The sequence below is a fragment of the Poecile atricapillus genome, chromosome 34 (genome assembly GCF_030490865.1).
Source record: "Poecile atricapillus isolate bPoeAtr1 chromosome 34, bPoeAtr1.hap1, whole genome shotgun sequence".
NCBI classification, from domain to species: Eukaryota; Metazoa; Chordata; class Aves; order Passeriformes; family Paridae; genus Poecile; species Poecile atricapillus.
In genome coordinates this window covers 1907937-1928013 of record NC_081282.1, presented here as the reverse complement: position 1 = coordinate 1928013, position 20077 = coordinate 1907937, and the positions used below count along the sequence as shown (strand labels likewise).

Genomic DNA, 20077 nt, shown 5'->3' with positions numbered 1-20077 from the left:
TCTTCTCCCCACAGAGCTGGCCAGCCAAGCCAGATGTGCACTGCAGAGCAGTGGTGGCTGGTGTCCGGGCTCTGCAGGACATCCCCACCATGTGTGGCTGTATCTCTGCCTTTCCAGCATGGAAAGCAAATCTCAGAGCTAAAGTGGGGTAAACCCTTGCAGGCAGCAATCACAGTGAGCAGCATGGGTGTGATGGCCCCCTTTGTTAGGTGAGGTGGGACATGGTTCCTAATCACTGCTCTCGAAGCAAGGCTCAGGTTTGCCTCCAGCTGAATGTGCTCTGAGCTGTCACCTGCTCAGTCTGTTTGGGCCAAACCAAGAGATGCCTTAAGGATGCTGCAGAGAGAAACTGCATTAGGGTGCTTTGCATCACGTTCTAGCTCCTGATTCCATCCTCACTTTCTTTTGCTGTAGCTTCTTCTCAATGACAACTCACTGTTTATACATCTTGCAAACAGAGGGAGCGTTGGCAGACTTAACAGGGAATTTTACAGCTTGAATTTTCAGAGTAAATGCTCGGTCTGGGTGCACAGTCATCAGGGAGAAATAACTGGTGCTGGTTTGGGGCAGGTGAAGGAGCTCTTCTCCATCAGAAAGAGAGACACTACCAGTGCTCAGCAGGGCTAAGAGTGGGCATTTTCAAGTTTGAAGTTTGGAATCAGTGTCAGAGGGAACTGAGTGATGATTAATTCCTCATGTAGCTTCTCGGTGAGCTGTAGTTCAGATAATAAAGAGCTAAACTCCAATCACCCTTTCGTCCTACCAGGGTATTCACACCAGGAATCATGACACAATTGGTGCCTAAATGGATATTTGTGTCCTTTTCCCAGGCTTTCCCCGCACCATGACCTGTCGCCTCACTAACACCTCCCCGGTGGCCGTGACATTCAAGCTCCGCATGTCGGACGATGGCACGCAGCCTGCTGTCAGTAGCTTGGATCAGATATGCAAGGACAGTGACCCATCCTGGAGGAAGGGAATTCATTTCTATGTGGAGCCAAGGGAGTTTACAATGAATCCCAGCCAAGGGACCATCCTCCCCCAGGGACACCAGGATATCGAGGTATGGGAAGAGTCCAGCCACACACGCTTCAGCACCAGGGCTAAAGCTTCACTGGAGTGTGGGAGGGCTTTAGCTCTGCTGCCAGCTTTGAGGATCATGTGAGTGAGAGATCTGCACTGGCCTGAGGCCTCTGTTAGCTGGGTTACTCAGGATGTTCCTGAAGCAGCACTGTTTTGTTCCCAAAATCATACGCTGAGATCACATACTATATGGTAAAGTACTGGAGCCATTCTTGTGTTTTTGAGAGCAGTTTCTTTGACTGCAAGTGGGCAGAGGAAGGATGAGGACAGAATAAGAGATGTCATTGTAGAAAGCAGTTTGCTTTTCTTCTTGGTCTCATGTCTCCTCTCCTGGGGAGCAGAATGATTTGTGTTCATTGCAGGGATCTCCAGTAGAGACAAAAAGCTCTGCAGCCATGAACTGCCCAGCACCTGCTGGGCCACATTTGCCCTCAGCTTCCTACTGTAAAGCTGAACTCATTCTGTCCAAGTCAGCAGATTTCATCTGCATTTGTGTCATTGTAGTCAGATGAAAAATTGGCCCCTTAATTTGAGTACAGTGGTGTGTAGAGCTTTAGCCTAATGTTTTCATTTAGCTGACCTATGCCCTAATAGCAAGGTGTGTTTAATAAATCTGGGATTGCCAGAAGGCTTTTGTTACTCTCAGAGACTGTGCTCTACACATGGATCAGCAGAATAATGAAATTAAAAAATCCTCCCTTTCCTTACCATGAAAGAAGAACTGGAGAATAGCACATGTGGGTAATGAGCTTTTATAAGGAAGAATTTAGTGCTCTTCTCTTCCACCAGGTGACCCTGTGCTCCAACACGGTGATGGAATACTACCGGAAAATGCTGGTGGACCTGGTGGGCCTGGAGGGTGTTGGCAAGGAAGTGGCATCACTGATCATCACAGCCAGGTACCTGCACTTCCCTGGCCTCTCCCAGCACACTGCCTTGCACAGGGTTTGCTGGCTGCAGCTCCCAAGGAGAAGTGTTGTTTCATGTTCTCATGTGGTGACCAGCTGGACATGAGAACAGCAGTGCTTGGAAAGCAGCCTGTGGTGAAAAGCAGCCCTGCTCACAGCCCAGCACAGTCCTGGGCCTTTTTCTAGAGGCACCAGGAATGATATCATTTATTGGCCTGGTTTTTGGTGCTTGAGCTGGAACACATTTCCCGAGGACCTGCTCTCCTTCTTCCTGCAAGAGATGGAGCTGTGCTGGGTTGAGACCCCCCTGCTTTGGTTTGGGGCACACCAAGCAGCCTGCTGAGAGTCAGGGTCTGGTTCTGTTCATGAGGGCACGTGACAGTGGGGAAGTGGCTCACAGCCAGAGTGGTGAGGGCAAGATCTTACAAGGGGAAAAGAGCCCTTGATGTGGCAAGTCAGCTCTAGTTTTTCTCCTTTCCTCTGCTTCCCATTTTGAGCTTTAATGTTTTCAGACTTAAACCAAAAGTTGTTCTTGCTGCAGCAGAATTCCATCCTTCCAGTTTCATGACAAGAGGGATGCAGTTCCCTGGTGCTGCTCCCTCTCTCAGGCCATGCAGTCAGTGCCTGGGCTGCAGTTTTGTCAAGCAAGTGCAAATGGGGACAGTCAGTGCATGGAGCTGTGGAGTGAAGGACCGAGGGAGCTGTAGGAACTGGGAGGGGGTGATCACCCACTCTGTAGGGCAGGTGGTGTCCCATGCCCTCCAAAGCTGGGGCAAACAGCTGAGTTTTCAGGCAGGGCAACAGCCCCGTGGGAGAGAAGGGAGTCATTTTCACTGAGACACTGGAGTCGTGTGTTCCTTGAGCCTTAGTGAGCACTGATCCTTGTTGGGAATGCTCCCCCAGAGCTCATGGATCACCGACACTGTTACAGGAGTCCTTGCAAGCCTTCTTGGGTAAAGGAGAGGCTGAGGCAGCTGTGGGACAAAGAAAGTGCTCTGCCTGGGGCACTTGGCAGCCTCTGGGTGCTGCCTCTCAGGGTTTGCCCCTCCTTGACAAGACATGTTTGAGGGGGAAGGCTTTGAAGGCAATTTATCACTGTAGGGCTGTTAAATGTCTGTTTGACAGTGACAAATGGGTTATCTATCTTTGGGGGTAAATGTTCTCTGTTCTCTCAGTATCTCTGATTCCCTTGGGGTCATCTCTTTGCCCAGATGTCTGGTTCCTGAGCTGCAAGTGTACCCCCAAATCATGCGCTGCAATCAGTGCCACCTGAAGGAGCCATACGAGAAGAAGTTCATCATCACCAATAAAACTGACCTTCCTGGCTGCTACGGGCTTATTCCCCAGGTTTGGCATTGCATCCACTTCCTCCTCTCAAATATTATTGAGGAGATTATTAGGGGAAAAAAGGGTTTGGATAAGACCTTGCTGGTTTCTATTCAGTCTTATTCAGATCTGCTGAGAACAGGATCCTACCTGAATGTAAACTTTAGGAGGCAGTTTAACCTCCTGAGGAAACAGTTTATGTTCTAGTCTTCAGGGTTTTTTCTGGTGGGAGATCTTAGAGGGTTGTGAAAAGCTGCTGCACCCCCAGACACCAACAGCTGTGCTGGCAGCCTCCTTGCAGGACCCCCTGAGAATGCTAAGCCTGCAATTCTTGTATCTTACTTGGGCCTTTTACCTTTGTCCTGGGGATTTTGAAAAATGTGTGTAAGTTGCTGTGGCAGTGGATGTTAAGGAGTTTAAAGTTGAATTTGGAGGTCCCTCTGAAGTTGCATTTGATTCTGTCCCTTCTAGAAACGCAAGGAGGACTCTCCTGTGTTGTACTCCAGCCCCAAACCCTGTGGCATTGTCCAGCCTCACAGCACTGCAGAGATTCCGGTTACAATCGAGGTCCAAACATTGGGCGATCATCGCACCAATGTTCTGATCGGCGTGTTTGGGGATGAAAGAAACCCACTGGTGAGTGCAAGGGGAGATGTGTGCCTTTGTGCAACTCCTCCTGGCAGGGTGCAGAGTGTGCAGGGATTCTTCTGGGAAAAACAGGCACAGGCTGCTGTGGAGAAGGACAGAAGGGATTGGTGGCATAAAGTGCTTATGCCTTATAGGTGGTAATCTCAGTGTCCACACAGAATGTAGTTCCTAAGATGGAATTGAGGATAATTTTAGTTAATTAATCTTTAAAATGCTATTAACTTTGGAAATATCTGTTTTCAAATGTCATCTCTTTAAGCACAAAAGATGATGTCAGAAGACTTCTGGGAACATTGAGCTTTGTGTAAAAGAAAGGAAAGCTGGCATTTGAAGAGTAGTTGCAAGGATTTAAACTTATATTAAAACACATTGAAGTGATGATGGCAAATTCCCTGGATGGCACCAAGTATCTGACCCTGGTCCATTGTGACACTGCATGTAAATCAGTCAGCAGGAAGGACAGGCAGTGCAGGCTGTGCCAGGGAGCCTGAAGTTTGACACAACAGTTGCTTTCAACTATCAGGCTGCTTACCTTAAGCAGGAGGGTTTCTCCCTACCAGAATAAGCAATTGTTTAACTGTCAGCCTGGTCTTAACTAGACATTTCTTGCAAAGCTTTTACCTTGGGCCAATAATTTGTATTTTGAAAGTTTCTTTTACCTTAATCCTTTTTAATTTGGAGGTGAATATGTTATTTTCTTATTTTTTTTCCCCAAAAGCCCACCATTTCAGCTGGAGTGTGGTTAAATAATAAATAATAAATAACTTGAGTAGAGTTGAGCTGTTTAAGCTTTTTTAGGTTTCCCTGTTGTGGTTTGTTTTGGCTTTTTTAAAAATCTTTCTTTCCTGCTTCTTCCTGGAACAGAGAGCAGAACTCCTGAGCTCTGGAGAGCTGGCAGAAATCTATGGAGCTCCAAAGAAGATAGACTTTGGCATGATCCCACCGCTACAGCCGAGCTCACAAACTCTTACCCTCTTCAACAAAGGTCTTGTCCCTGTAGACTTCAGGATAAAGATTGTAAGTACCTGTGGGGCTGTTTTCCAGGGAATTGACTGGTAAGTAGCAGCCATGACTTTTTATGACTGGTTTTTATATGCAAGATTTCCATCTGGCCCATGTGGTGTGAGAGGTGGCAGGATACTCCAATATTCCATCTGAGCGAGGCAAGAGGAACCTGGCTCTGGAGTGGTTTTAGCTGGGGCCCTCGGTGAAATCAGGTGCAGAGATGTTGGAGCAGAAACGAGTCTGGATTGTGTTGACAGGTCCTCCCTTAACTTTATGGAAGGTCTTTAGATGTGTGTGTCACATTTTTGGAGCTCTGAGATCAAGAGAAACCTGTGGTCCTTTGCTCCCCAGAAAGCCTGGATTTCCCTATGGTTTCCCTGTTCCAGCTCCATTTGCTTTGTGCCAAACTGCTGTTTGTAGTGGAGAGCAGGGTGTGAGCTCTGTCCTCAGGCTGCAATTGTCACACCTCCTGTGGCTCAAGCCAGTTGGGCTGTGCACACCAAGATGTGTGGGGGTTGTGCACCCCCCCAGCCTGGGATCTTTGTGCTGTTGAAGAGCATCTTTGGGGAGCAGCTGCAGAGAAAGGCTGTTTTAATATGTGGAGCTTGCACAGGGCAGAAGGAGCTGGGGCTGCTCCCCTGGCAGGGAGAGCAGGGCTGGCACAGCCGGGAAGGGCTTGTAGGCTGGGGCTGGGGCTGGCTGGGTTGTCTGCTGGAGGGGGAGATCTGGGAGGGGCTTGAGGTTGGTTTTTCTTCATGCTGGATGTGTTGAACTTGTGGAGCTGCTTCAAACCTGATACTATGGCCTTGTTTTTGTTTGTGGATAAAGCATCAGGCCATGTGGGAGAGTCCAGCCACAGCCTCCTGGGCCAAGGAGGAGGGCTGTGAATTTGAACTTGCTGCTTTTCCAGCTGTCTGGGGGATAAATGCAACCTTCAAGTGAGGGGTTTTTCCAGGACAGCTTTCTCTAACTCCACAATGAAATTCTGCTTTCAGCCTTTGCAGGGAGCAGTGCACCTTGGCTGGGTGGGCCTGGCATGTAAATGATGGGTTTCACATGCTCGTAGCAGGGCTGGGCCTGCAGAGCTGTGTCTGTACAGCTGTGCTGGTGCAAGACCTTTCCTCCCTCCTCTGAGCAGCTTCCAGCTCTCTTGCCCAATCCATGCAGTCCATGAGAAAGCAGATGACAAGAGTTCTTGGGAAGAGTGGGCCATGTGCACAGAGCACACATCATCCAGTTTCCTTTCTGCTTCTTGCTTTTCTGCTCTGCTCTAACCATTTCGAGGTGGCTTTTCCAAAGCAGAGGGCACTGGGGCACCTCTCTACAGCTGATGGTCAGTGGGAAGTGAGGGCTTCAGTCCTTCAGGGGATCTTGAGAAGCACTGATGGCCCCTTGGGCAAGAATAGTTTGGTGTTGGGGTTGCAACTGGTATTGCAGTGATGTTCTTCAGGATCTCAGCAGTGTCCTCCAGCTGTGTGGTTTCTGGAGTGGGATTTGAGCAGTCCTGGCTTCCTCTGGCCTTAAGCCTTTGTGAGAAGGCAGGAGAGAGAGAAAGCAGCTTTCCTTGGCACACACTCCAGAGCAAGAGTGGGGAAGGAACACTCTCCTGAGGATAAACATCCCTTGGGTTGGGCAGAACTGGGTTCATTAGGTGAGTCTGTTAAAGGAGAGGAAAATACAGGTTGGATGAGCTCTGCTGTTGCCTGAGACTGTAGCTCAAATTTAGGGAAATGAAGCCTTTATGATTTTTATCCTCCCCTCTTTAGTCTGTCCTTTTCTTATATCCCACAAGAGATGAAGGTGTATGGTTTCCATCCTAAATGCATCTTCTGCTTGTCTTACAGGCTGATAAACCCCAGTGCTTTGTTCTTGAAACGGAAGAAGGAGTGATCCCCGCTAGGGGTGAGGTTCCTGTGACTGTCACAGCCATCCTGGATGACACTGGGCATTTTGCTGACTCCATCCAGCTCTTCATCGGGAACAGCTTTTGGTTCAGCTTCTTACTGAGGGCTATGGGCACTGGCACCACAATTGTCACAGACAAACCACTGGCCCCAGAGCTCAACTTGGGATACCAATTCAGGTAGGAGATCTCCCCACTCCCACCTCTCCTCCTGTCTCAACAAGGAGCAGTTTTGCTGTAGTCCTTCAGGCAAAATCTTCTTCAGTGTTCCAATCCCTGAGTCCTTCCCTGAAGGCAGAGATTCCTTCAGAAACATGTGGTGGCCAGTTGAGAGTTGTTAGATACCCTCAAAAGCCACTGAAAGGGAAACCAGTTGCTAAATGGCCACTGAATTGTCTTTAGTTGTAATACATTTATGTCCTCACTTGATCAAGCAGTGGTGTCACAGCTGCCCCAGAACAAAAGGTTCCCAAAAGGGCGCCCGGGTGAGGCGGTCCCTCCGTGGGGCTGAGGGACCAAGGGAAGATGGCCTCACACCCTTCCCTTCTGAAATGGCACTTCCCAGGCAAGCAGGGCCTGGGAACAGAGAGACAGGAGGGTACCAACCCCCCCAGGAAGGCAGGAGCCCACGGAGCAGTTCCAGGGCCAGATGGAAACTGCTGGTTTGTGTGGGGCCCGCACTGCCCCTGCCGCTTCCTCCTGCTGTTCCTGGGCCCTGCTGCTGCCCTGCTGTGCCCAGGGCCTCGATGGCTTTTTTGCTGCCAGCAGAGTTTCCAAAGTTCACTTCAAAACAGTTTCTAATTGTTCTACAAACGGTAGAACTTCTAAAAGTTCTACAAATGGCTATCAGTGCAAAACCAACGATGCTGCCAAGGAGAGAGGCCCTGCTGCCCTGGCTTCCTCTCCTGGAGCAGGCAGATGATTTTTACCAGCTTGCTGGGATCATCCAGAAGCTGCCTCTGAGCTGCCTTTTAGAAATGCCTGCAATCATACCCCACACACAAGGTCCTCAAGGGCAGCATCTCAAAGATTCACTGACAGTGTCAGGCATAGAAAAATGCAAAATACAGTAACAGGACGAATCAGCCCAGAACAAACATTTTGGAGGAAAACACCAGGTCCTGTTAGTCTCGCCTTGAAAATGCTACATTAGCATTATAAGCAGATTTCTCTTTGCAATAATGACATCAGAAGGGCAGCTGATCAGACAGTTTCTGGTCCACATTAAGAGCTGGAAATGAAGACAGTCTCCAAGTTATTAACACCTCAGATTGCTGATTGGGAGCAATCTGATGACCAGGGAAACAGCTGCTCCCACACCATCTTCCATCCTGGCTTCTCTTCTAGTCACCTTCCCAGTACTCATCAGTTCCAAGTAACAAACAGGGGCCACCATTTCCATCGGCTCTTCTGGAGCGTGGAATGCTGGAGGCCACCCAAGAAGAAGGGCCAGAGCGTCTCAGCCCTCAGCAGCCCCAAGGCCCAAGATGATTTCGAGCCCCCCGGTCGTACAAGCGCCGTGTTCGGGCTGGAGCCAGGCTCATGGGAGCTGCAGCCAGGCGAGTCTGTGGACATGGTGCTGCGAGGCTTCTCCCACACCCCACAGGTGAGGTCCCCACCAAGGGCTGAGCCTGGGGAGCCCTCAGATCCCCTCCCCTGGCCTTGTTCCACAGTGCCTTGACATTTGCCTGGGGAAATGAGCAAGGGCCTTCAAGAAACTGGTTTAAGACCGCACGTTTCTGTGGCAGCACCAGTTGCTTTCCTTGCTGGCCACCAGCAGACCAGCTAAGGCTCTATTGGGATTCCACAGCTACCAAAACCCAGTGCTGATCCCAAAGCAGGGCTGGAAGGAAATAATGCTCTTTTGGGGCAAACAGTGTTGCATGCTGAGTCAGCAAAGAAGGGCAGAGAAAGAAATTACACTTAGGCTAGGAGCACAAAAAGAAAGTGAATTAAACAAGTGCCAAGTGGTTTCTCTGGGGTAAGCACAGATAAAACAAAAGCCATGTGAAGGGAGGGAAGTTCTCACAAGTGCCTTTTGTGGGCATTGGGGTGCAGTGTTAGAGACAACTGAGTGCAGAATAAATCAGCTGCATCACGGCAAGAAAAGGAGGCAGTGCCCACTGTAACTCTGTGGCAGGAATAGGGCCTGTGGTGGGTGCTGAGCCAATGCAGGGCATTTGCTGGTGCCCTGCCACCATCCACTGCTGACAAGTGACTCTTGCATGCAGGAGGTGCGGGATTACATGAAGTGTGAAGCTCTCGTTGGCACAAGCGTGGTGACAAAGAAGATAATAGAAACAATCATTAGCTGCAAGTTCATAGATCCCTCTATAGAAGTATCAGCCAGAAAACTCTCTTTCCGGGTGGAGAAGGTAAGTCTCTGGATTGTATCCTGGCATTGAACAGCATGGCTGAGGGGGGTGTGTCCTTGTGTTAAAGCCCCTCTTGGCTCTTCCTGAGGCACTTGGTAAAGTGAGTGAAGATGCTTTTAGAGATGAGACTGGTATTTAACTCCCCCAAAGTAAAACTGCAGTTACAGCTGCACTGCAGTGGGGATCATGGCCACTTCCAGGGAAATGCCAGTTTCTCTGCTCACTGTAAAGGGAGGTTTCTAAGGATCCTCCAAGGCACAATGATGTCTGTACACTGATGCTATAGGGAAGCTGGGGGGAAGAATGGAAATATCTGTGAATTCCTCAGGCTAAAGAGGAAAAACCCATCATCTCCTGTGTCTCTTTGCCTTCTCTGCTGTTGGCATGGATGCTTTATGGTATAGCTATAAGGTATAGCTCTGTGCATTTCCCTAGGCCTCACCTGCTTCAAAAGACCCCCAGACATCCTGCAGTGATGATAACACTGAGGCAGAGCAGGTGCCCTTTAGTCTCTGGATCCCAGCTTCAGCATCATCTTTCCCTCTCCTGCAAGTTGTCTGAAAATGAGAAGATGTTTCATGATTTGGTTTCTGTAGTTTCAGGCCTCTCCTTTGGCTCCCAGGCTTCCACTGAAGTACAGAATCCCTGGGACAGGCAGTTCAGATGTAATTAGAAGCCTTTCAGCTCTCCCTGATTCTGCCTGGGTTCTGCTCGATGCCACACACACAAACTGATTCATTGCACACTATGGCACAGCACCTGTTTGATATCAGTACATCCAGAAGCAGTTTCCCAAAGTCTCTGGTTTCTCTAAACCATGCAGGAAGCCCAGCACAATGCCCAGACAGGAAGGAAGAGCCTAGGCTGATCACAGCTTTGAGACCACACACACCTTGTCCCTGTAGCAGGGGCTGCAGGACACGTGTTGCAGACTGACTGCTTTTATGAGGCTGCTAGAGCCAATAAGGTTGTAAGAAATGACAGCATGTGAGTGAAGATCATCCAGTGCTGTTCTGCCCAAGAGAGAGACAAAACTGGAGACAAATGGCCTGGATTCACTTTCTGCTTTAGGTCTTGTTCAAGCAGCCACCTCCTCTCCTATTCCCTCATCTGTACATGGGAGTGGTGCCCTGTCCCCAGAGGATGCTGTGGTTTCTAAACATGACAAGCATCTGCTATAAAGAAACATCTCCTGGAAAAGTAGAAACAAATAGAAAGGATCAATAGAATGTATGCACTTGTGGGGCTGAAAGATGTGAGATGCAAGAGAAGCAGGAGGAGGTCTCTGGCTACTTGAGGCTGTTTTTCCTTGTTTCCATAGAAACCCAGTGATGTCCTAACTCTGCAGTACCAGCCTTTGGCTTTAAAAAACACCTGCTCCCTGCCGCTCCACCTCGTGCTGGACGTGGAGCAGCCGTTTCTGGTCTGTGATGAGGAGCAGCAGCCCCTCCCAGATGGCCAGGTGAGCAGCCCTGGACTCCTCCAGTGGGGTTGGAAGAGGAGGGATGTGCTGGTGCCTTTCTCTTGGGAGGCCCTTGAGTCAACAAGTTTATTGTGTAGTATCAGCAGTGGGCTGGCCTGGGCTGCATCAGCAGAGCTGCTGAAGGAATCAAAATATTACCTGAATTGAGAAGTTCCATCCTGGCTTTAAGGCACAAGGAGGAGGGAGCAGGCAATTTGGCCAGAGCAAGCCATGCAGTAAAGATGTCTCCTGGAAAGCATCCCAGCTCTCCAGCAGCCATCCCCTTGTATTGCTGCTGAGCACAGAAACGTGAGCCTGAGGGAATCCTGGACTGGACTGTGGTGCCTGGAGTCAGACCCTTGCTATAAAGAAGTGAACAATGAACTGAGAAGCCCATGCTGGGGCCACACTTGGAGCATTCACTGTTTCATGCTGTCAGACCTTGGCATGTCATTAATTACTGTTCATCTCCTTGCAGCCTGTGACAGTGGGTGTAGAGGAGACCTGCCATGTCTACATCGCATTTGACCCAGCTTATAAACTGGAGCTTAATAGCTGGCAAGAAAAGAAGATTCTGAAGATAGACATGGTTAGGGACCATCCTAATGTGGAGCATATCGAGCTGTGGGGAGAAGTCCACTTCCCCAATCTCCAAATCCAGCCCAGCAGCCTGGAGTTTGGCTGCATCGTGGCTGGCACGGAAGCAGTGCGCTCTCTGAGGATGAGCAACTGCAGCCCCCTTCCTGTGGAGTACCACTGGTCATTCCAGGCAGACAGCCAGGTGCACAAGTTCAGGTATGTGCACCTTTGCCCTCTCCTCTTCTTCCTGGTGTCCTGTTTGTGCTTTGCAAAGAACAGAGCTGTTTGTCTAGGATCTGACAGACTGCTCTGACTTCTCCTTGTGCAAATAACACTGACCAGCTGTGGTCAGGCTGGATGCTCAGGGAATAGGTTTTCCACCAATTTGGTGCTGTGTACCCCCATAGTGGTTTCCCTTGGGATGGAGAGCTGGGGCCAAAGCTGCTTTCTCAGAGCTCTGTGGCCTGAGGCAATGTCCACCTGGATGAGGGGCTCCTAATCCCAGCTCCCACAGTGCTGCTGGAGGCCCTTTTGGGGGTGCCCTTTTGGCCCCTCTGCTTTGGGATGGGTCCTCTCTGCAGGAGCTGCTCTCTGCTCCTTGCCTTCCTCCCTTGCCTTGTGCTGGAGGATGCCCAGAAAGTCCCAACACCAGAGAAAGAGCTACTCAGCACCTGGGCTGATGCAGAACATCTCGTTACCTTTCCTTCTTTTCTGAGACAACTCCCTTAGTGCCAGGGTGATTTCTTTCCCAAGGGTCAACTCTTGGTGGACACCTTGGATTCTTCACTCCCTTTTTTTGTGACACTTGTTACTCATTTTGACTTTTCCCCACTGCAACATGTCCCTTATGGGTTATGTACTGCTGGACAGCAGGACTTGTTCATCACACCATCTCCTATCCCTGCCTCCCAGAGAGTTTCTATTTTAGAGTGAAAAATGTCATTGTCTGGGCACCATGGTCCTGGGAAGTTGCCTCAAACCAATGATTAAAACTAAAGACAGTGGAATAGATGATATGGGATCTCTTGGGGGTTATGATGAGAGATCCTCTCATCCAGAAATGAAACCCTAACCCAGCCTTAGATAAGAAGTCACAAAGCTAAAGACAGTTATTCTTTGGGGAGCAGGTCATTATTGGCATTGAATGCCTGTCTGGGAATGGAGCATTCAGGTTGTGTTTGACTGTAGGGGAGCTCTTGCAGCTCAGCAGGGTGACAGGCAGGCACAGCCAAACTGTGTCCTCACATGGCATTAGAAACACAAGCAGAGTTACCCTGAGCACCTGCTTCAATCTAAAGTGGGGAATGTGACCTGAGCTACCTGGGAGTGTTGGAAAATGCCAACCACCCCCACCTGCACTGTCAGGGAAACATTCCTGATAAACAGCTGGTAGAGCTGCAGAGTTTCTGGCACTGGGCATTGGCAGGGCTGTGCAGGCTCATCACTGTCTGGGTCTGCCCTTGGTGCGTCAAATCTCACTTTTTGCTCTCCTCCTTCTGTGTCTTTTCCTCTCCCACTGTGCTTTTTGCATCCTCACAAGCTGTTAATCCCTGTCCTCTGTAGTTCCTCAATGCAAGCAGTTGCAGCTGCCTGCACCACTGCTACCTCAGTGTCATCCCTGGGCTGGTTTAGAACAGACCTGCTCCAGCCTGGATTGGGAAGGGCTGGATCAAACCATTCCTGAGTTCAACGCCCCAGCACCCAGCCAGGGGCTGCATCCTGACCAGGAGCTCCTCATGCAGGTGTCCCTCCCTCCCACTGCAGCTCCCTGCTCACAGTTATGTTATTTTCCAGGTATGAACTTTGCCCACCTCAATTCAGACCCCCACCACCAAAGCTGAAGAGTTCCTGTTTGAATTGCTCAGCATCTCAATGGAGCCACTGCAGTATTAAAAATGTGGAGGAGCCAGACACAGCCCTGAAAGAACCACAGGATCTTGGCCAATCTTCAAGAGCAGAGGTAGATTTTCTTGTACACCGAGTGCTGTGTTGTCTCCCCAGCTTGCCACCACCAAGTCATGCTCATGCTGACCTCCCTTTTTGCTGCCCTGCTGTTTTGTGCCTTGAGAGTGGGCTGGGCAGCGGGGCCTGTGGATGGACATGGGCTGTGTGGGAGGGAGGAGCAGGAGAGTTTTCCTTGGAGAAGCCTGCTCAGATCCTACAGATCTAAGCTCAGCACAGATCTGTGTTGAGTGTGGGATTGTTTTGCCTTGTTTTCTTCACAATGTAAGATGAGGCTTTCATCTGCATCATGATGATAAGACCTCCAGCTTCCTTCCCAGAGCAAGCTGTGATGAGTCCTGATCTCCATGTACCCTCTTCCCAACCCTGCCAGAGCACCTGTTTCCAGGTCTCTGCTTTCACCTGAGGGCTGGTATTGCAGAGGTGGGCCTGAAGCTGTCTTATAAAATGAGACTTTGCAAAGTGTCTCTCTCTTCCTCTCAGCATAGAAAATGGCTTGTTTTTCAGCTGCCAACATATATTCGTGGAAGGCATTACATCCCAGTGGGGCTGGCAGGATTCAGTCACTCCGTGGATGTACCATGGACTCCCCTCAAAGTGGAGAAGGTAAGAGGGAATCTGTCTCCCTTCCACATTTTTCAGTGTGGCAAGCAGGGCTGTAGCTCCCAGCCCCACTGGTGGCCCTCAGCATTGCCCACGGAGGGGCCTGGCATCCCTCCAGACCCATCACAAAGTGCTGCTGAAGCAACTGGTTATTGGAGAGGCCGTGCAGGACATGTTGTAGGGAGGCCCAAGGACGCTGTGCAGCACCTGTGGAGGGCATTGCTCCCCCTGGACATCATCAGCTGGTCCGTAGGAAAGTCTTGCAGGAGCTTTTGCTGTAGCACCTTGAAAAAGCAGCATATAAATCAGAGAGAGAGAGGGGAAAAGCCTCAGGAGTCAGATGAGCTGGGCTGGGGTCCTTCCCTGAGCTCCAAGAGCTCTCACTCTGAGTGTCCCGCTTTTCTAAAAGCAGTCATAAATGCTTTTTAAAGGCAAGTTGTGCATCAGAGAGAATTTCTACTGCCAGGAGACATCCCAGTTCACTTTAATGTAGTGTATTAGTGCATTGATCCGTGAGTATGGGAGAAGATTTTCCTCATGGTCCCTCCACTGGTCAGTGGCATGGATACAGGATGAGATCAGGATGATTCTGGCTGTGTTGTTTGAGGAATAGATCCCTCTGGCTACAGCTGCACTTTGCTCCAAGGTGCTCTTCTGCATCCATTTCCATGCTCAGCACCTCAATCTCTCCTGTTCTCCGTGCAGGCTTTCAGTATCCTGCCGCTGTCGGGTGTGCTGCAGCCGGGAGAGAGACAGCAGGTCTCCTTCACCTTCACTGGCCACCTCAACACCATGGCCCATGTCACAGCGCTGTGCCACGTGGAGGGAGGCCCCACCTACGAGGTGAAGCTGAGCGGGGAGGCCTCACGTGTCAGCTACTCCCTGAGCGCCCGGGAGATCAACTGCGGCTCCCAGGTACCACACGGCTCCCCTGGCACAGCTCCTCGCCTTGCTGCCTTCCTGCCCCCCTCGCTCCAGGGCTCCCTTCCCAGCCCCTTTGTTGTCTCTGGGGCTTGGAAGTTCAACCTTTGAGGGACACATCTGGCATCCAAGCTTTCAAATGGCCGTCTCCAACCCTCTCCAAAATGCTGGGAATACCTCTTGTTCAGGGGACTTCACACTGCCTCCTGAGGCACCCCAGGGGGATGCTCTGGACGTCCCTCTGCTGATCCACTCCTAAAGCCTGACCTCCAAGGAGATGCTCTTGTCTAATGCTCTTCTTAATCCATGCAATAATCAAGGGAAGATCTTGGGCTTCCAGTCACTATAGTTGGAGAGACTGTCCCAGAATGATCCCCACTTCACTCTTTTTCAGCTGAAAGCCCACAGCTATTTCCAGCTGCTGGCCCTGTCTGTGTTGCTCTGTTGTGACTCCCTTGTTGCCTGTATGCTGCTTGCCAATACTTGCATGCAGGTGCCTTTTCTTTTGGAGTGCCTCAGTGCTGTCTCTGTTTCTCCTGGCTGTTGGTGACCCCTCAGAGGGCCTGTGTCCCCACAGTGAAATGTGTTCATTTATTACTGGCCCTCCCATGGTTGTTGCCGCACCTCTGGGTGCTGCCAGAGCTCCCTGGTCCTGTGCAGGTGCCCTGTGCCTGGGGGTTCCCCGGGTTCCCAAGTGCCCCTATCTCCTGTCTGGTCCCTGCTCCCATCATGGGTCTGCTTTCAACCCCAGGAGAGAGGAAGGAGATTCCCAGCAGCAGGCCTGGGTCTGTAACTTCCCACTCTCTGCCTTCTCTGCAGATGTTTAACGAAGTTCATCACAGCACGGTCATCCTGGCGAACACCAGCAAGATTAAATTCAACTGGGTGCTAGAACCCAGCACTGCAGACCAAGACCTGCCTGGTGTGTTTCTGGTCAAGCCCACCACTGTAAGTAGCACAAGTGACTGACCCCAGCCCTGTCAGGTGGCCCAGGAGAGTGTTAAAGGGGCAAAAGAGGGGGAGGGGGAAAAGGGAGAAAAATGTCCGAGGGCAAAACCCCAACCTCAGCCACGAGATAGAGAGGGCTGTAAGCAATTTCTTCTGGGGGCAGAGAAAGTCAAACAAGTGCTATTGAAAGTCAATAAAGCAAAAGGAACAGTGGTGGGTGCTTGGCTTGGGTGCTTAGCCACAGCCAGAGGCACACCAGTCAACACAACTACATCTATTATAGACCCTGGGTATTGCAACAGCCTAATACAAATTCACAAATGGTTACACATATTCAAATATTTTAATATAGTTCCTCCTCCATCCTGCCTTTTTGGAGCATGTACAGTTGCCCTAGTCCTGGTCATTTGGTACTTTTTGACAAATTCAACAGGTTTCCATTAACTTCATTGGTTAAATGTTAATATTACAGCAACTCTTCCCCAACACTGGTATCACCACAAAACATTTGCCTTAAAAAAATTCTAAACTTTAACAAAAATTCTTTGACAAAAGGCAGCATTATAAAACACACAGTATTTACTCTAACAATTGCAAAAGCCAACACTATAATGTATTTATCACAAAGGTGATGTGGTCTGATGGTTTCTTCTAGATAGAGAACTTGTCTTCTCAGCCTGTCTGTCCCCTGAGCCATCCCCCAGCAAACACTCTGATGTATTCCCTTCCTCCTCTCCCATTCCTGCAGGGCTCCATTGCATGTGGCAGGAAGCAAGTGCTGAGATTCTCTTACATGCCAGGAGTACCAGGAGCCTTTAGCAGGACATACCAGCTTAAAGTGGGTGACCTGGAGCCGGAAAAGATCTGCCTGAAAGGAGAAGCGTCCTTTCCTATGATCAGTGTGAACCTGCCCTGGAACATCAAAGGTGGGCACTGCCTGTGTGCCCCCAGGAAGGGCCCCTCTGGTTTTGTTCCCTACCAAATGTCCATAGGGCAGCTCATGCCCACCTGCACCAAGCCTGGAGGGCTGCAGGACTCCCAGAGCCACTCAAGCCATCTGACTGCTTTGTGAGTCTTGAGCAGAGGATCCCAGGTGGGCTTTGTCCCAGGAACCATCCTGCAGAGCTTGCCAGCACATCTGGCAGGGTCCTGAAGGATGATGGCTGGACTGAAAGGCTTGGGAAAGCTGTAAGAGAGGCTGGCAGGGCTTCTGGCAGGGTTGGACTTGCGTGACATTGCAGGGGATGAGACGTTCCTCTGTGGGGAGGAAGATGGGTGGGAGCGAACATGAGGATTCCGAGAGGAGCAGCAGCATCCACTTTCCATAGATGGCTTGAGGGATTTCTTTCTGGAAGAAAGCAGTGTTTGGGAGGTAGGGACTTCCCAATTTAAGTGGGATTGGCACTTGGCTCACTCTTCTCTTGGTGGATGTTTTCTTCCTTCAGGAAATGAGAAATGTGGAAAGCCACTATGGCTTGCAGAACACACGCAGCAATACAGTGAGACCCTGAAAATTCAGATCCCAGCAGCTCAGCCCTTAAAAAGTCCAGATGTGAAGACTGGGAAGCTGAAGCCGTGCATGCTGGAAGGCTCTGACATTGTAGTAAGAACAGCTGCAGCCCCGTTTGGCACATGCCACTGTCTCCATGTCGCCTGAGCCCCTTGCAGCCCACAGCAGCTTCCTGGTGCCCTGATGGCACTTGGGACCTCCCTGCCCACTTAGAACCATGTGTCACCTCAGCATTGTCCCTAGGGCTGCCACTCTGGCCATGGTCTCTTCGGGGGTTGGCTTGCACCAGCTTCCTGGCTACCCCAGGGACAGATCCTGAAGGCCATGCTCAAGGGATGGCATTGATGGTGTTTTGAAGGAGATGCAGGTCATTGCTGGGGAGTTTGTTGGTCCCAACCCAAGGCCTGCCAGATTTACAGACCTGAACAGTAGTTGCCTGATTGTGCCCTGGAACTGTGCTGGCTGTGCTCATCTCCAAGAGCCACCAGCTTGGGCTCGGTTCCCTTTCAAACCAGCTTTTGTCCAAGCTGCCTTGGTCCTGGCTGGGCACAGGCAGGTGTCTGGAGCTCTGGAAGATTCCTGGCTTGTCCGTCTGCCTGGCCAGATCAGCTTTGCTAACAATAGCTGGGCAGGCAGAGATGCTGGAGTTACTTCCCTGGAGATGAGGTCCTGGCTAAGAGAGCAGGAGGTGTCAGACACCGAGCAGCCAGACAGGAGAACCCCACACCTCTCTCAACAAGAGCAGGGTGGGATCCTTTCTCAGATGCAAACCTTGGGAAAGACCTTTGCTAACCTGACACTGTCTGTCTTCTGTTTCCTCAGGCAAACACTCGGCTGCAGATAAAGATGATCGAGAAGGCTGCTCTGGAGCTGCAGAAAAAGCTCACATCCCATCCCCCAAAGACCGAGTTCCCTGACAAAAAGCTGTGCCAGAGCCTTGTCAAGTGAGTAGGGACTCCCATCCCCATCTCCAGGTGCCCCGTGGGGAACAGCCAGCAATGTCCCCTTCTCCTGAGAGCTCCTTGTTTCTGCAGAGCTGGGAATAGCCTGGACTTCAGAGAGGCTCTTGTCCCGGTGGCTGTGACACACTGCGTGTGAGCAGCTGAGTGCCCTCCCTTCCCCAGCACCACGCTGAGCTTTGGACTCGGCTCCCCACAGCTGTGGGGTTCTGTCCCTAGAGCTGAGGGGACCCACTGCAGACCTCCAAGCCCTTCCAGACAGCATCAATTCTGTCCCTGCTGACTAGCTCTGAAAGAGACAATTCCCAGCTGATGTCTTGGTTCCAACTAACAGAGCACGCTAAACAAAAGGAGGAGGGAATTGCACATGTCAGCAAACCCTTGAAAGCCCAAAATCAGATGCCTTGAATCCTGGTGGGGTGGCAGGGCTTATCTGATTAACTTGGTCTGTCCCTTTGCACCATCATGATGCAGCACAAGCACGGGAGGCTTCAATTCAGGAAGATGCTCTGCAGAACAGATCAGGTGATCTGGTTGCAGAGCAGTGAAGATTTCCTGTGCAGGCAAATCTTATTCCTAGGCCCCAAAGCAATTTCAGGCTCAGGCTGTACACCAAGGCTAAGTAGTTTCATTTAGTCCAGTGGAGACCCAGTGGACTCACCTCTACTGGCTTTTCATGGCAGAGGAGCTGTGGACAGTTTCCATTTTAAACTAATTTTATTTCCAGGTACCATTAGTAGCTGATAAAAGCTAGGACCTGCACTCCTCCTGACTTCCCAAAGTCATTGCCAGCTGGTCAGGCCATGGGTTTCATGGGCTTGAGCTGAGTTTTTACAGCAGTGAATAAAGAAATAGCCACTTGATTTGTATCCTCCATCCACTTGGACATGTAGGCAGGCTGTGGTTTAAGGACTGCCCTTACTCCTCCTTGCAGAGTTGAGCTGCCAGAGTATGTCCTGGACATGGGCACTGTCCTGAAGGGTTTCACTGAGAGACGCACCCTGGAGATCACCAACCCTGGGCAGATCCCAGTGTCCTTCTGGGTCGATGCATCTGTCCTGCAGGACACAGGTAAGCAGTGCTGGAGACACTTCCTGGGGGCATGGAGGAGGTGTCTCACACAGATTAGCTGAAGCCACTGAACTTGGGGAGGTTTTTCAGTTGTTTCTTCTCACTGCCCCTGCTGGGAGCTTCAGAGGCAGAATTCTCCAGTCCAGCCATGCCCAGGGACCTGGCCTGCCTACAACTGCCCTGACACTCCAGTGTGGGGGGCAGATGGGCTCATCACCCTGGTCACCTCTCAGCATCTTCTGCCCTTGGCTCCCACGAGCATCAAGTTTCTTTGGGCACTCTTGTTTTGTGAACCAGTGAGGTCTGCTGTGTTTTGGAAGTGCTTTGTTTAGAGTTCACACTGTCATAGCACTTGTATTCAGCCTTTATTGAGGAAACAGCCTGTGAGATCCTCTGGTGGATCAAAAGAGGCTCCCAAAAGAGGCCTTGAGGCAAGGCTGCACTTCCATCACACAGTGGCTCGCTGTGTCGAGGCGTGTTCAGGTGCACTCTTAAGTTTTTGTCCTGGTCACAGCACAGCATGGGGTTTTTCCCAGACCTCTCAGCCAGGACAGCTGTAAGGCCTTAACGTGCTTATGACACATTGCTTGTGTTTCTTGTGTATCTCAGCTGCTTTGTTTTCATCTGTTCAAGGTTTCAGCGTGGACCTGGGCCAGATGAAGAGTCTGCCCCACATGCACACCCTGAGGTTTGATGTGAATTTTGAAAGTGCCCAGCAATCACAGGGTGATGTGGATGTGCTGCTGCCCATACAGGTACCACAGCTCTTGGGGCAGGCAGCAGGCTGGGCACAGCAGCAGATGTCACCTGCACC

At 50.6% G+C, this 20077-nt stretch overlaps 1 protein-coding gene across 1 annotated transcript in view; it reads left to right on the top strand.

Annotated features, from left to right (window-relative positions):
* The window catches only part of LOC131590678 (hydrocephalus-inducing protein-like), a 57931-nt gene that overhangs the window by 18145 nt on the left and 19709 nt on the right, over positions 1-20077 (top strand). Inside the window, exons 13-30 of the mRNA XM_058860941.1 lie at positions 831-1063; positions 1873-1982; positions 3203-3338; positions 3789-3953; positions 4830-4982; positions 6815-7053; positions 8221-8479; positions 9105-9248; positions 10570-10710; positions 11189-11505; positions 13782-13857; positions 14560-14769; positions 15595-15723; positions 16472-16649; positions 17169-17326; positions 18056-18177; positions 19127-19263; positions 19897-20018. Coding sequence (XP_058716924.1) covers positions 831-1063; positions 1873-1982; positions 3203-3338; positions 3789-3953; positions 4830-4982; positions 6815-7053; positions 8221-8479; positions 9105-9248; positions 10570-10710; positions 11189-11505; positions 13782-13857; positions 14560-14769; positions 15595-15723; positions 16472-16649; positions 17169-17326; positions 18056-18177; positions 19127-19263; positions 19897-20018 — 3029 coding nt within the window. The remainder of the gene's footprint in view (positions 1-830; positions 1064-1872; positions 1983-3202; positions 3339-3788; positions 3954-4829; positions 4983-6814; positions 7054-8220; positions 8480-9104; positions 9249-10569; positions 10711-11188; positions 11506-13781; positions 13858-14559; positions 14770-15594; positions 15724-16471; positions 16650-17168; positions 17327-18055; positions 18178-19126; positions 19264-19896; positions 20019-20077) is intronic.